General features: G+C 51.4%; 2 protein-coding genes across 5 annotated transcripts; both read left to right on the forward strand.

Moving 5' to 3' along the window:
• Window positions 1–1,267: 1,267 nt before the first annotated feature.
• epn3b (epsin 3b) lies at window positions 1,268–6,754 on the forward strand. Its single transcript, XM_067258956.1, is given in 14 exon segments — window positions 1,268–1,336; window positions 1,507–1,615; window positions 1,618–1,664; window positions 1,773–1,806; window positions 1,809–1,855; window positions 1,958–2,117; window positions 2,227–2,354; window positions 2,357–2,381; window positions 2,587–2,705; window positions 2,980–3,068; window positions 5,659–5,696; window positions 5,843–5,929; window positions 6,145–6,369; window positions 6,462–6,754. Coding segments are annotated over 14 exon segments (1,470 nt in total).
• Window positions 6,755–8,683: 1,929 nt separating this feature from the next.
• On the forward strand, window positions 8,684–15,314 carry b3gntl1 (UDP-GlcNAc:betaGal beta-1,3-N-acetylglucosaminyltransferase-like 1). Of its 4 annotated transcripts, XM_067259381.1 has the most exons (12): window positions 8,684–9,085; window positions 9,357–9,473; window positions 9,812–9,911; window positions 10,103–10,167; window positions 10,241–10,306; window positions 10,821–10,916; window positions 11,627–11,722; window positions 12,095–12,219; window positions 13,088–13,223; window positions 13,327–13,395; window positions 13,761–13,835; window positions 15,234–15,314. In XM_067259381.1, the coding sequence occupies exons 1-12, from the start codon at window positions 8,933–8,935 to the stop codon at window positions 15,312–15,314; spliced, it is 1,179 nt and encodes a 392-aa protein (XP_067115482.1). In that variant the 5' UTR covers window positions 8,684–8,932. The 4 variants fall into 4 exon arrangements, with proteins under 4 accessions (XP_067115482.1, XP_067115483.1, XP_067115484.1 ...); XM_067259383.1 differs by lacking the exons at window positions 8,684–9,085; window positions 9,357–9,473 and having other exon boundaries at window positions 9,847–9,911; window positions 10,844–10,916; XM_067259382.1 differs by lacking the exons at window positions 8,684–9,085; window positions 9,357–9,473; window positions 10,103–10,167 and having other exon boundaries at window positions 9,822–9,911.
• The last annotated feature ends 477 nt before the right edge of the window (window positions 15,315–15,791 follow it).

Consider the following 15,791-nt stretch of genomic DNA (forward strand, 5'->3'; position numbering starts at 1 on the left):
CTCTGGGGATATTGCAGTTCTCTTGTCAGTGCTGATGTGTGCACAGCAGGAGTTTGAACCAATAGGCAAGTCTGATCCGGTCATCCTCTCATGCAATTGGAGAACCTAATTTCAAACCAGCCAATCAGTGGGGCAGAGCTACTGTATGCATGCTGATAACATGTAATGCAACTATGTCTCTCCTCAAACATAACTATGAACTTTAGTATATAGCATCAGACGTCATCTTCGTAAACCTGAGGTAGGTGAGGCTGTGATACTGAGAATGAGTTAGGGGCGGGGCATACTGGAAGAGGGGGGGGGGGAGGAAAGTAAGGAGAATGAGAAGTACTGTAGTGATGAATTCCCTCTTGTCTGTGATGAAATACGAGTTTGTAAGTGAAAGTGGGTTAACTGTGTGTGTGTTGTGTGTATCCAGGGGTTGGCCTGGAAAAGAGAGATGGCCAGACAGACACTTGGTGAAGCTTTTTAATGACCCATTTCCTGTTTTAGAGCTTGCTGGTCTCTTTTAACACTGCCCTACTCCCTAGATCCTAGATCCTACTCCCTAGACCCTATATCCTACTCCCTAGACCTTACTAGGTGGGGACGGATAGTGTAGATCTAGGGGGGACCTGATAGGTAGATCTAGGGGGGACCTGATAGGTAGATCTAGGGGGGACCTGATAGGTAGATCTAAGGGGACCTGATAGGTAGATTTAAGGGGGGGACCTGATAGGTAGATTTAGGGCAGCTATTTAGGTTCAGCCCCTCCTTTTCCCTCCAAACTTGAACCATTTAGTGAAGGAGGGAACCTGCCCGGCCATAAATCACATCTGGCCCCTGGAGAATATACACCCTATCTAACAGGGTACACCACAACAACAGGAGTCCTCTCTCTCCCTCTCTCTCTGCCTCTCTCTCTCTCTCTCTCTCTCTCTCTCTCTCTCTCTCTCTCTCTCTCTCTCTCTCTCTCTCTCTCTCTCTCTCTCTCTCCATCTCTCCTTCCCTCTCTCCTTTCCTCTCTTTCTCTCTGTCTCTCTCCATCTCTCCTTCCCTCTCTCCTTTCCTCTCTTTCTTTCTGTCTCTCTCTCTCTCTTTGTCTCTCACTTCCTCACTTTGTCACTTTCGATCTTTTCTTCCAGTGCCATCTCTGACCCGCCTCCATAGAGCGGAAATTACACCGCCCTTCCATCCCTCCATCCTTCTATCCCTCCCCTCTTTTCCTAGTCTGACTCCGTGACCCTTTAACCTTTTGAACCCCGACACCACCCCCCCCCCCATCGCCATGACGACCTCAGCCCTACGTCGACAGGTGAAGAACATCGTTCACAACTACTCAGAGGCGGAGATCAAGGTGTGTGTATCTGTGTGAGGTATGTGTGTGAGGTGTATGTGTGTATCTGTGTGAGGTGTGTGTACGAGTGTATCTGTGGATGTGTGTTTGTGTGTATGTACGTGCAGGTATTAGCAGTCCATATTCCAAATACATGTATCCATCCTCTCCACCAATCCCGTGGCTCCTAGGTGCGGGAGGCGACCTCCAACGACCCCTGGGGCCCCTCCTCCTCTCTGATGTCAGAGATCGCCGACCTGACCTTCAACGTGGTGGCGTTCGCAGAGGTCATGGGCATGGTGTGAAGCGTCTGAACGACAGCGGCAAGAACTGGCGCCACGTCTACAAGGTTACACCCCCGCACACACACCTGTACACAACCTGTACACACCTGTACATAGCTGTACACACCCCCAGTAGGCCCTGACTGTGAGACTACCTGTCTGTCTGTCTTTAGGCCCTGACTCTGCTAGACTACCTGTTGAAGACCGCTCAGAGAGAGTGGCACAGCAGTGCAGAGAGAATGCCTTCACTATACAGGTACACTGCCTGTCTGTCTGCCTGTCTGTCTATCTGCCTGTCTGCCAGTCTGTCAACGTGTCAAACAAAGTCTGAATCTCTCCCTGTCGTGTCCCGGTTCAGACGCTGCGAGACTTCCAGTACGTGGACCGAGACGGCCGCGACCAGGGGGCCAACGTCCGGGAGAAGTCCCGCCAGCTGGCCTGCCTGCTCAGGGACGAGGAGCGGCTCCACCAGGAGAGGAGCCAGGCGCTGAAGACCAAGGAGCGCATGGCAGGGGGAAGGCAGCGGGGGAGGGAGGAGGAGGGAGGAGGAGGAGGGGGAGGGGGGAGGGGGGAGGAGGAGGAGGAGGAGGAGGTGGAGGGGGGGAGGAGGGGGAGTGGGAGGAGGGGGAGGAGGAGGGGGGGAGGGGGAGGGAGGAGGGGTGGGGTACGGAGGCGTGCCGCCCTCGTACCACCCTGGCCGGAGGAGCAGTCAGCCCAGCATGGCCGTCCTCTACGGGGAGGAGTTCAGCCGCTCACGAGGGCCTCTCCCTCCTCCTTTAACTGTGAGTGGACGCTTCAGACCTCCCCTTTAACTACAGACCTCCCCTTTAACTACATACCTCCCCTTGAACTACAGACCTCCCCTTTAACTACATTCCTCCACTTTAACTTAGAACCTTAACTTTAACTGCCCCCCACCCCTCTCCCCCCTCTCCTGTCTGCCTCCTCCTCTCCTCTCCTCCCTCCCCTCCCTCCCCCTCCCCCCAGCCTCCTCCTCCTCCCCCCAGGAAGCGTCGGAGTTGGAGCAGGCCCGACCCCAGACCAGCGGGGAGGAGGAGCTGCAGCTGCAGCTGGCCCTGGCCATGAGCAGGGAGGAAAGCGAGAAGGTAGCGCACACACAGACACACACACACTTGCTGTAGATACTCCTCCTTCATCTCCCTCCTTCCTCCTCCTCCACCTCCTCTTCCTGTCACCTGTCTGTCTGCCCGTCTGTCTACCTGTTTGTCTGTCTAGCTGTCTATATGTCTGTCCTCTCAACAGTGAAATCTAACTAGCAGAAGAAAACACCAGTGACTATTGTCTGTGCCAAAGCTTCTGTGTGTGACTACAGCGTCTCCATGGTAATCATGTGATGATGTCATCCTGTTGCTCCTGCAGGTGCAGCGCTGTTGTCAAGGAGACGAATCACTGTTACAGAATTCCACGGACGAGAGGAGGAGAGAAAGGCAATCAAGGGCCCAGGGAGGGTGAGAGTGTGTGGATGTGTGTGTATCTATGTGTGTGTGTATCTGTGTCTGTGTGTGTATGGAATGGTAATTCCATCGTCCCTATCTAACCTTGAGAGCCACATGACATTTTCTAGGATGGATTCTTGCTTGTCTCCAAACCACACACTACCTCACGTTCTCATTGGTCTGCACTCCGACCAATCAGCATCTTTTGGGTTTTTATACATTTACATTTAGTCATTTAGCAGACGCTCTTATCCAGAGCGACTTACAGTAAGTACAGGGACATTCCCCCGAGGCAAGTAGGGTGAAGTGCCTTGCCAAGGACACAACGTCAGTTGACTTGACCGGGAATCGATCTGGCAACCTTCGGATTACTAGTCCGACTCCCTCACCGCTCAGCCACCTGACTCCCTGATACAATGCTTCTGGTGACAGAGGGAGGGAGGGAGGGAGGGTAGATGGGTGGGGTGGATAGAGTGGAGAGGGATATAACTGATGGAGGGGTTTAGGGATTTGTGAAAATGTTTCAATGTAGTTCTGTAATCTTACATAAAACAGACACAGCTGCCTTAAAACAAAGAGAGTAGGGATGCACACAGAGAGTAGGGATGCACACAGAGAGTGTAGGGATGCACACAGAGAGTAGGGATGCACACAAGAGAGTAGGGATGCACCAGAGAGTAGGGATGCACAAAGAGAGTAGGGATGCACAAAGAGAGTAGGGATGCACACAGAGAGTAGGGATGCACAAAGAGAGTAGGGATGCACACAGAGAGTAGGATGCACACAGAGAGTAGGGATGCACACAGAGAGTAGGGATGCACAAAGAGAGTAGGGATGCACACAGAGAGTAGGGATGCACACAGAGAGTAGGGATGCACACAGAGAGTAGGGATGCACACAGAGAGTAGGGATGGCACACAGAGAGTAGGGATGCACACAGAGAGTAGGGATGCACACACAGAGAGTAGGGATGCACACAGAGAGTAGGGATGCACAGAGAGAGTAGGGATGCACACAGAGAGTAGGGATGCACACAGAGAGAGTAGGGATGCACACAGAGAGTAGGGATGCACACAGAGAGATAGGGATGCACACAGAGAGAGTAGGGATGCACACAGAGAGTAGGGATGGCACACAGAGAGAGTAGGGATGCACACAGAGAGTAGGATGCACACAGAGAGTAGGGATGCACACAGAGAGAGTAGGGATGCACACAGAGAGAGTAGGGATGCACACAGAGAGTAGGGATGCACACAGAGAGTAGGGATGCACACACAGAGAGTAGGGATGCACACAGAGAGTAGGGATGCACACAGAGAGTAGGGATGCACACAGAGAGATGAGTTTAGAGGCTTCATTGTAACTGGGAGATTCGTTTAGAATATGGTGTGGTGTGAAGAATTACGTTTTAGAGTGTGTGTGTTTAAGTGTGTGTGTGTGTGTTAAAGTGTGTGTGTTTAAGTGTGTGTGTTAAGTGTGTGTGTGTTAAAGTGTGTGTGTTTAAGTGTGTGTGTTTAAGTGTGTGTGTTTAAGTGTGTGTGTTTAAGTGTGTGTTTAAGTGTGTGTGTTTAAGTGTGTGTTTAAGTGTGTGTGTTTAAGTGTGTGTGTGTGTGTGTGTGTGTGTGTTTAAGTGTGTGTGTGTGTGTGTGTTTAAGTGTGTGTGTGTGTGTGTTTAAGTGTGTGTGTTTAAGTGTGTGTGTGTGTATTTAAGTGTGTGTGTGTGTGTGTGTTTAAGTGTGTGTGTGTGTGTGTGTTTAAGTGTGTGTGTGTGTGTGTGTTTAAGTGTGTGTGTGTGTGTGTGTGTGTTTAAGTGTGTGTGTGTGTGCCGATGCATGTTGGGAAGGACACATTTACGCCACAGGATCCTGTTCCTGTTTCTCTAGTCGGCCATGTTGGACCTGGTTGCCATATTTGTACTTCCCCTCTGAAGCCCGCCCCCCAGGAGGACCCATGGGAAGCTCCGCCCACTTGCGACATCAACACCGACCCCTGGGATTCATAGGTGAGTGGCACACACACACCACAAACACACGCACACACACTATTTCTCTCTTTACATCTTTCTCCCTCCCTCTCTCCATCTCTCTCTCCATCACTCTCTCTCTCCCTCCCTCCCTCTCTCTCCCTCTCTCAACTCTCCCTCCCTCTCTCTCTCTCTCTCCCCTCCTTCTCTCCCCTTTCTCTCTCTCCCCCTCCCCTTCCTCTCACTCTCTCTCTCTCTCTCCCCTCCCTCTCTCTCTCTCTCCCCCTCCCTCTCTCTCCCTCTCTCTCTCACTCTCTCTCTCTCTCCCCCTCCCTCTCTCTCCCCCTCTCTCTCACTCTCCCTCTCTCTCTCTCCCCCTCCCTCTCTCTCCCCTCTCTCTCTCCCCCTCCCTCCCTCTCTCTCTCTCTCTCTCTCCCCCTCTCTCTATCTCCCCTCCCTCTCTCTCTCTCTCTCTCTCTCGCTCTCTCTCTCTCTCTATCCTCTCAACAGAAATTCAGTCCAGCACTCCTGTGATGGTAGTCCCTGGCTGTCTCGCCCACCTCCAATAAACCCGTCCAATCCCTGGGCTTCGTTACACTCTCCCAAAGAACACTGGGAAGCTCCTCCCTCCTCCCCCAGGCCCCAGGACATAGACTGGGACAGCCCGACCCTCACAGGTACACACACACTCCTGCACACACACTCAGTCCTACACACACACACACTCCTGCACACACACTCAGTCCTACACACACACACATTCCTGCACACACACTCAGTCCTATACACACACACACTTACACTGAGTTTTGGGATCTTTCAGGAGCTGATCCCTTCTCCGTCCAGGGGGAGGAGCCTAAACAGGAAGGAGGACAAACAGTCTCCACCCCTCAAACTGGCAGCCCCACAGGTGGAACTTACCTGCTTGTCTGTCTGATTACCTGTCTGTCTGCCTGTCTGTCTGCTTGTCTGCCTGTCAGTCTGTCCATCTGTCTGCCTGTCTGATTACTTGTCTGTCCGTCTGTCTGTCTGTCTGATTACCTGTCTGTCCGTCTGTGTCTGTCTGCCTGTCTGTCTGTTAATTTCTATTAATGTATGATCTCCCACCTCCACCTCTCCCTCCAGACTGTTTTGCCGACCCCCCTGTGAGGGTACTGGTGAACGGGCGGGGGGGGGGTAGCCCAGAGATGTTCCACCTCTCCCACCTGGAGCCCCCCTTCGGCGCCCCGCCCCCACGCATGTGCCGCACCCCTGAAGCCTTCCTGGGCGCGAGGGGGGCGTCGCTTGTCAACCTGGACGCCCTCATACCACTCAACCCCCCCGCCAAGACGCACAACCCCTTCCTCTCAGGTAACACACAGACACACTCACACAGAAACACACACACAGATGCACACTCATATTCACTTCTCTCTCTCTTCCTCCCTCTCCCCCCTCTCCAGGTCTCAGCACCCCCTCCCCCACCAACCCCTTCCACAGCGACCAGCCCCGCCTCACCCTAAACCAGATGCGCCCCCGCTCCACCTCCCCCCTGCCCCCCCATATGCTGCCCTACAGCCCCTCCCTGCCCCTGCCCCTCCTCCACCAGCCCTCCGCCCTCCCCTCCTCCCTCACCCAGCCCCCTGCGGGCCTCCTGGGCCTCCCCGCCAACCTCCCCCAGCCTCTTCTCCCCCTCTCCCCCCGCCCCGCCCAGCACCCCTCTCTTCACACACACAGCCACAACCCCTTCCTCTGAAAGATGGAGTGGAAGGGTGGGGGAGGGGGTGGGGCAGGACACAGGGAGTCACTGGGATAGAACCAGGAGGGAGGAATATTGAGTCGTTGTGACATCACTTCCGGGAGAATGTCAGAGCACTATGACATCACCGACCCTTCCTCATATCACCCGACTCTGAAGAGAGAGACTCTGCTGCCCCTTTCTGGAATCGTAATCTGGATGAATAATCTGGATGAATAATCTGGATGAATAATCTGGATTAAGAATTGTGACTGGATGTAAACTGGACCTCTACAATCAACTGGATGTATGGATTGGTCTCTAGACACCCTGGCTGCTAAAATGAACTCTGGAATAAAATGTATATGTATGTATACACAGTACACACACACATTACACACACACATACAGACATACACACGTACTGTACATACAGACACATTCACACTGCGCACACATCTATAGACACACACACAGACACACACACACACTACTGGTGTTCTTCACTGAGCGCATGAATGATTTATTCTCCAGCCCCCCTTGCTCGCTCACACACATACACACACCAGTGGATCCATCTACTAATAAATATTAATAAATGGATGGTGTTTGCATTTGAATAAGAATATGTATCTTCTGTATGTGTTTGTGTGATCACACACGTGTCCTCATTCGTCAGTAAAGGGGTGTAGAGGTCACAGACGGGTTGAGCTTCCATGCCACTAGAGGGAACACTTCCACTACCAGTAACAGCAAGGAATAGTGTGTGTAGGTGTGTGTGCATGAGTGTGTGTGTGTGTGTGTGTGTGTGTGTGTGTGTGCATGAGTGTGTGTGTGTACAGATATATAGCCTGTATCACTTTTCTTAATGGGGTTCTTATAAACCTGGGGATACTCAAGACTGGCCTTGATTGCAAATATTTCCTTGAGTGTTCAAACACACACACACGCTAGACTACTTGGTGCTGCTCTGAGGAGTGATAAACAGTAATCACCCACACCAAAATGGCTGCCAATATGGAACACATTAGCACACCCAGAGAGGGGAGACACGCACAAATACACACCCAACACACACACACTAGGATGAAGGGATTGTGTGCAGGAAGTGTGGTGGAGCAAACAGAGTCCAGACTGCAGGTGTGGTTCAATTACTTCCTGTTTCCTAATCACCCAAACTGTGTGGTGTGTGTGTGTGTGGGGGGGGCTGACTTTAAGACTATTCTGTTCTTTCTTTTTCAGTTTAGACAATGTGTTGTTACTACACTGTGTATCTTTGTGTGTGTGTGTGTGTGTGTGTGTGTGTGAATGTGTGTGTACAGCGTGCTTGTGTGTGTGTGTGTACAGCGTGAATGTGTGACTCAACCATGGAGAACCGTAACTCTAATATTTATCTAACTCTGCTCTACGCTTCAATACGCTTCACAGACACACACACACACACACACTGAACCCATCTGTTTCAGCTGACACACACACACTCACACACTGCCAACACCAACAAGAAATCCACCACCTGCAATGTCAAAAAGATGGATTACCTCCAAGATGTAGAGACAGAGTGTAGGCTCGTGTTTACATTGTTTAAGAATAACGTATTGGGAAGAAGCTGACGTCATTTTATTAACTGATTTAAGACCCCGTTCTTGTACTTTTCTGCTGTGCTAAATTAACTTCAGCTCAACTCTCAGACATTTCTGTCATATGCATTTATTGTAAAGTAGCTTTAGTAATGTATGTTTCCTGTGAACACACGGGAAAGTAAGAAAATAAAACTGCGTGTTTCTGTTTGGATTCCATTGACAGTTGAAGAAGGCGGTTCCTGACTGATTGCAAATGAAGCGAATGATAGGCTTGTCCGTGTTTTCGCCTCGACCAATGTTTGACTACGGATTGCATGTTTGCGGAAGTAAGGCTGTGTGGAGTTATGACAACTCGCCTTCTAACGTGCTCCCAGCCATTGACATCGAAATTCAAGACCAGCTATCTTGGTTATTTCGCCCATTAAACACGTGAGGAAGTTGTTGTATTTACCGCTAAGTACCGTCCGAATGGATGTGGCGTTCATCGTGACTATCTCACGTGTTAAACTCTACCGAATACCACGTTGTTCCATTCATTTAACCGGCATTGCCCTCACATCCGCCCACATTTCCGAAATTAGGTAGACTGTTGGGAAATCAGTATCGCGTTCAGATGAGAAGCGGTGACTTCCCCGTCCTCGCGGCAGCGGATAAGGACACAGATTACGTCCCTGCTAAACGCCTTCGCACGAGAACACGGGGGAGTCTTCCGGTGATTCCGGGAGGTGTGGATGGAGGCGGGGAGGCAAGGAGGACTGTGGACGTGGTAGGTAACAACCCTGTATGGACCCGGTATTTTGACTAAATTAATACGTGACACAATAGTCCTGGTGCAATCTGTTAAATCAGTTAAAATTACTCTTCAGTGTAAATACCGGTGTTGTACCGAAATCGGTGACCTACCGAAAACTGTGACCAGGGGTCGCTGTTCTAATGGCATCACTGATGACACCTGTTACACACATTCTTTCTTAAATACGCACTGTAAATATCAACTACAACTTGAATATAAAGGTTCCTCTTCCTCGTGTGTCCAGTCCGTCATAGTGCCGATGCACAACGCCTCCGGCTGGCTGGGAGACTGTCTGCAGGGCCTGCTGCATCAGGACTTCACCGGTTCCATGGAACTGTCGGTCTACGACGACGCCAGCACCGTGAGTGTGTGTGAGGATGTGTAAAGTGTGAGGGTGTGTGAGTGAGTGTTGGGGTAAGCATGAGGATACATTTACATTTAGTCATTTACATTTAGTCATTTAGCAGACACTCTTATCCAGAGCGACTTACATTAAGTACAGGGACATTCTCCCCAAGGCAAGTAGGGTGAAGTGCCTTGCCCAAAGACACAACGTCATTTGACACGGCTGGGAATTGAACCAGCGACCTTCTGATCCCACTATCCCAATTCTCTAACCGCTCAGCCACCTGACTCCTTTTACACACTCGGACATCTGCCTTATTCCCAGTTCATGCAGTTGTGTGTGTGTGTGTTCAGGATGACTCCAGGGCCATCATAGAAAGCTGGAGAGACAGGCTGGAGGAGAGCGGTGTTGCCATGGTGATGTCGGGCCATAGCTCCGCCCACCCCAGAGGAGGTCAGTAGATATTCCTGTCTAAAGACTGTGTTAGCTCCCTGAACCGTAGCCCTGTTAATCACAACACCAGTCCATGACCCTACTCTGCTACTCGTGTGTTTGCGAGCGATGTAGAATGTGATGTGTGTGTGTAAGGTACTCTCTAACTCCTGTGTGTGTGTATATGTGTGTGTGTGTGTGTGTGTCTCCAGTGGGTTTTGCCAAGAACCGGGCGGTGTCTCAAAGCTGTGGATCCCACCTGTGCTTCCAGGACGCAGTGAGTTTTAAGTGTTGGCGAGGGTGAGGGTAAGAGTGTGTGTGTGTGTAAATGTTTGTGTGTGTGTTTTCAGGATGATGTCATGATGCCACAGAGAATCCGTCTGCAATATGAGGCCTCCCTTCTTCACCCTAACACAGTAAGTACTCTTTCCCTCTCCCTCTCTCTCTCTCCCTCTCTCTCTCCTCCCTCTCTCTCTCTCCCTCTACCTCTCCTCCCTCTCTCCTCCTCCTCTCTCTCTCTCTCTCTCTCTCTCTCTCTCACCCTAAAACAGTACGCTCCCTCCCTCCCTCTCTCCCTCTCTCTCTCTCTCTTCCTCTCTCTATCACCCTAACACAGTACATACTCTCTCTATCTCCCTCTCTCTATCACCCTAACACAGTAAGTACTCTCTCTCTACCTCTCTCTATCACCCTTACACAGTACGTACTCTCTCTCTCTCCCTCTCTCTATCACCCTAACACAGTACGTACTCTCTCTCTCTCCCTCTCTCTATCACCCTAACACTGTACGTACTCTCTCTCCCTCCCTCTCTCTCTACGTACTCATCTATCTGTCCATCCGTCCACCCATCTCTCTCAGCTTCTAATGTTGTTATTGATTATTGATCAGTGATGTCACACACAGCTGATCCACTGTGTCCTTCCTGACAGCTGATTGGCTGCTGCGTTCGCAGGGATCCAGAGGGATCTACTGAGCGCTACACTCGCTGGATCAACTCCCTCACACAGGCCCAGCTCAACACACAGGTGTGTGTGTGTGTGTCAGGTGTAGGGGTTGTGTGTGTGTGTGTGTGAGTGTGTGTGTGTATGTGGGGCAGGGGTGGGATAGTTGTGGCTATATGTGTGTGTGTGAGAGGGTTAGTGTGTGTGTGTATGTGTGTGTGAGGGGTCATGTGCCAGGCGGTCGAATAGAAACAGGATGTGTACCTGGAGCCCCCAGTTTCCACGGAAACACAGGGTCGGAATGGACAAGTGGGCAAACACACTCACATTCCTCTCTCATAAACACACACACGTTCTCTGAAACACACACACACACACACACACAGGTCTCTCAGACCTTAGCAGATGTTCCAGAATATTTATACGATATTCTATTTCATGGACGACAGCAAGAGTGAAGTCATCGATCCAGATGGCCAAGTTTTTGTTTCTCTCTCTCTCCCTCTGTCTCTCTCTCTCTCTCGCTCTCTCTGAGCTGACATCAGCAAAATGTTTGAGTGGGTAGAGAGAGGGATGTGGGAGGACACTCACACACAGACACTCACATACACACACTCACATACACACACTCACACACACACAGGGGATGTAGTCCAGCTGTTGGCTCTACAAAATCCAGATGTTTTTCTCTAGTTTTCTCATCTGTGATGAAAATCAGTTAGACTACCCCGCAACTACACACTCACACACACTCTCGCTCTCTTTCTCTTTTAAATCCTTTTAAAATGTTATAGGTGTACACCTCACACGGACCCACCGTTGTCATGCCAACCTGGTTCTGCTCCCGGGAATGGTTTGAGACAGTCGGAACCTTCGACGAGGGAGGCAAGGTGAAACCACGCCCCTTCTCTCTCTCTCTCTCCCTCTCTCTCTCTCCCTCTGTCTCTCCCTCTGTCTCTCTCCCTCTCCCTCTGTCTCTCTCCCTCTGTCTCTCTCTCCCTCTGTCTCTCTCTCTCTCCATTTCTTTTTCTCCTCTCTTTTAATCCTTGTCTCTCTTACAAACACATTTAGAGCATTACAAATGACTGTACCTCTCCTCCTTCCGTACCTCTCCCTCCTCTCCCTCCTCTCCCTCCTCTCCCTCCTCTCCCTCCTCTTCCTCCTCTCCCTCCTCTTCTTCCTCTCCCTCCTCTCCCTCCTCTTCCTCCTCTCCCTCCTCTCCCTCCTCTTCCTCCTCTCCCTCCTCTTCCTCCTCTCCTCAGGGAGTTCCAGAAGACCTGCTCTTCTTCTACCAGAGTCTTCGTCGGGGAGGGGGCGTGGCCAGAGTCGACCAGTGCCTGTTAGTTTACCGCTACCACGAGCAAGCTGCCACACACTCAGTCCTGGAGTAAGACACAACACTAACCCTAACCCTGACAGTGTCCTGACAGGTATTCCAGGGGCTGGGGCTGGGGCTGGTCCTGGGGCTGGGGGCTGGTCCTGGGGCTGGGGCCGGGGCGGGGGCTCGTCCTGGGGCCGGGGCTGGTCCTGGGGCTGGGGACTGGTCCTGGGGCTGGGGCCGGGGCGGGGGCTGGTCCTGGGGCCGGGGCTGGGGCTGGTCCTGGGGCTGGGGGCTGGTCCTGGGGCTGGGGCCGGGGCGGGGGCTGGTCCTGGGGCTGGGGCCGGGGCGGGGGCTGGTCCTGGGGCTGGGGGCTGGTCCTGGGGCCGGAGCTGGGGGTTGACATTCCTTATCGTTGTCTCCACAAGGTCATGGTACAGAAGACCGTGTGTGTGTAGGGGTCGGGTGGGGAGGACACACACGTAAGACATGCGCAGCGGAAAGCCAGTGTCTGTAAATACACCAAAGGAGAGGACCTCTCTTTCCTTCCTTCTTTCACACCTCCCCTCCCTGTCATCCCTCCTTTCCTGTCATCCCTCCGTCCTTCCCTCCGTCCTACTCTGCTATTCCTGCCCTTGCTCAAGCACTCCTTCACCTCCTTATCTCTCTCTTTCATCTTTCTATTTATGTCTTATCAGTCTATTCCTAGATCTCCTTCCTCCATTCTCTACCTCCCCTCCTCACAACTCCTCTCTCTGCCTCATCGTCCCTCCCCCCTCTCTCTCTCTCTCTCTCTCTCTGTCTCCCCTCTCTCTCTGTCTCTCTCTCTTTCTTACTCTCTCCCTCCTCTCTCTCTCCCTCCCTCACCCCTTATCCTCCCTCTCTCATCCTGTGTTTGTGTGTGTGTTTGAACGTGTGTGTGTCTGTGTTCTTCCAGGGAGACCATATGGAACCTACGTGTGTCCTTCCTGCAGGAAAGAGTTCTCAGCCAATGGGAAGCCTTCACCATATGGAATGCTGGGAAACAGGGGCGGAGACTCTACCGCTGTTTGAGCCCAGCCAATCAGAAGAAGGTATAGGTTGTTCTTAAAAAAAATAGTTTCATGTTGCTACTATTGAAATAGTGTGTTTGGCTTGAGGACACTCCGGCCTAATTTTAGTGTGTGTGTGTTTTAGGTGACAGCGTTTTGTGATGTGGATGCAAACAAGATCCGGAAAGGTTTTTACACCTATGAAGATTCTAAGGTGAGAGAGAGAGATAGGAGGAGAGATAGGGAGGGAGGAGAGATAGGGAGGGAGGAGGGATAGGGAGGGAGGAGGGATAGGGAGGGAGGAGAGAGATGGGAGGGGAGATAGGGAGGGAGGAGAGAGAGGGAGGGAGGGAGGAGAGATAGAGAGGGAGGGAGGAGAGAGAGGGAGAGGGACACCAGATATCTCATGAAAACACAGCTTACTCCCATCTCACTGTCCTCTCTGTCTCACTCACTCTCTCTTTACCTCTCTATCTCGTCCTCTCTCTCTCCCTCCCCCCTCTCCCTCCCTCCATCTCCCCCTCATCCATCTCTCCCCCTCTTGTCTCTCCCCCCCTCTCTCCCCCCCTCTCCCCCCAGGAGAAGCCTAAACCCAGGGTTCCAGTTCTCCACTACAGAGACGCCTCTCCTCCCTTCATAGTCTGTGTCAAACTGGTGGGTTAAGAGTGTGTGTGTGTGCGTGTGTGTGTGTGTGTGCGTGCGTGTGTGTGCGTCCTGTGCCTGCCACACACCCTCACTCATTACATCACTTGCGAGATAAGTGACCGCAGGGAGATATGATCAGGAACAATGAACACACACAGACACACACACCTAGACACACACATAGTCACACACAGACACACACAGACATAAACACACACATGGGCATGGAAACACACACCTAGACACAAACATAGACATGGATACACACACACACAAAGACCCCCCCACACACACACACATGCAGTCCAGCCAAACAGGAAATGGGCAGAGACAGCACTGTGATATCTGCACAGTAATCACTGTTGTTGTGACCAGTGTTGACCTTAACAAACCGACACACACACACACACACACCTAGACACACACACACCTAGACACACACACACAGCCTCCCAGTCTCTGGCCATATTTGCTGGCTGAATCTTCCCTTTTTTTTTTTTACATGAGTGAATGTTACATTCATATTCATGCACTCACTATTTTCTCTCTGTCTCTGATATACTCTCTCTGTTTTTCTCTCAAACACACACACTTTCCCCCCTCACTTCTCAGTTACACACACACACACACACACACACACACACACAGTGCCTGATAATCACCCTGTGATAGTCTAACATCAAATGAGCACTAGCCTCGCCTCCCTGGGTTTCTAATTGGTCAATTATGGGAATTGGGAGCAGTAATTATCCAATCCGACGACATTGAGATCTGGATTCCATCACACACACACAAACACTCACACATATGTACACACAGACACACACTCTCTCACACACACCCTTAGGGCACGTGGAGTTACTAACACACACACATCTGGGGCATGTGTCTTTAGAGCATGTAGGACGTGATGCAACAGGATATTCTGGCCCTGATTCAATAAGGATTTTCTGTCTGTCTCCCTTTCTCTCTTTTCCTCTCTTGTCTCTCTCTCCTTTTCTCTCCCTTTCTTTTGCTATCTTCCTTTCTTTTATCTTTCTCTTCTCCTTCCTTTCTGTTCGGCCTCCTCTCTTCTCTCCCCCCCCCCTCCATTCTCTCTTCCCCCCCTCCCTTCTCTCTCTCTCCCCCCCTGCCTTCTCTCTCTCCCCTCCCCCTCCCTTCTCTCTCTCTCTCTCTCTCTCCCCTCCCCCTCCCTTCTCTCTCTCTCCCCTCCCTTCTCTCTCTCTCTCCCCTCCCTTCTCTCTCTCTCCCCTCCCTTCTCTCTCTCTCCCCCTCCCTTCTCTCTCTCTCCCCTCCCCCTCCCTTCTCTCTCTCTCTCTCTCTCTCTCTCCCCTCCCTTCTCTCTCTCTCCCCTCCCCCTCCCTTCTCTCTCTCCCCCCCTCCCTCTCTTCTCTACCTCCACTGCAGGACCTGACGGGGGGAGGGCTGGAAGAGAACCTCAACTCTCTCCATCTGACTGAGGCACTGGACTACTGCCACTTTAACTGAGGAGGGAGGGGGTGGGGGTGGGTGGGGGGAGAGAGAGGGGGATGGGGTGAGAGCCAGGTGACAGCACTTGGATAAGAAGAGATAAATTGTCTGGAGGGTCAAAGGTCAATGTCTGTAAACATCTAAGATGGTGGACAGCATGTCAGCACAGCTGTCTGAGCTCAACTCTCTCTCTCTGCCTCTCTCTCTGCCTCTCTCTGCCTTTCCTACCCTCTCTCTCTCTCTCTCTGCCTCTCTCCTACTCTCTTTCTCTGTCTTTATTTCTGTGTAATTCTTTCTCTTTCTCCCATATCCCCTCTATCTGTGTTAAAGTGTGACTATCTCATTCATTGTATAAGTATACTATCAATCTTGTATTAGGTTAAGACAATTCACATGTTACAATGTAGGCGATTGGAAATAAGATTGATTACATCAATCTTATTTACACATATCACTGCTGTTTTACCTATTGTTTTAGGTATACTTTAACTGTGT

This window comes from Osmerus mordax, chromosome 21, assembly GCF_038355195.1.
Source record: "Osmerus mordax isolate fOsmMor3 chromosome 21, fOsmMor3.pri, whole genome shotgun sequence".
Lineage (NCBI taxonomy): Eukaryota > Metazoa > Chordata > Actinopteri > Osmeriformes > Osmeridae > Osmerus > Osmerus mordax.

Coding starts and splice junctions, on each gene's coding strand:
- b3gntl1 (XM_067259381.1), top strand. CDS start 8,933: ATGAGAAGCGGTGACTTCCCCGTCCTCGCGGCAGCGGATAAGGACACA. Junction 9,086..9,356: donor CAAGGAGGACTGTGGACGTG/GTAGGTAACAAC, acceptor TCGTGTGTCCAG/TCCGTCATAGTGCCGATGCA. Junction 10,917..11,626: donor AGGCCCAGCTCAACACACAG/GTGTGTGTGTGT, acceptor AAAATGTTATAG/GTGTACACCTCACACGGACC.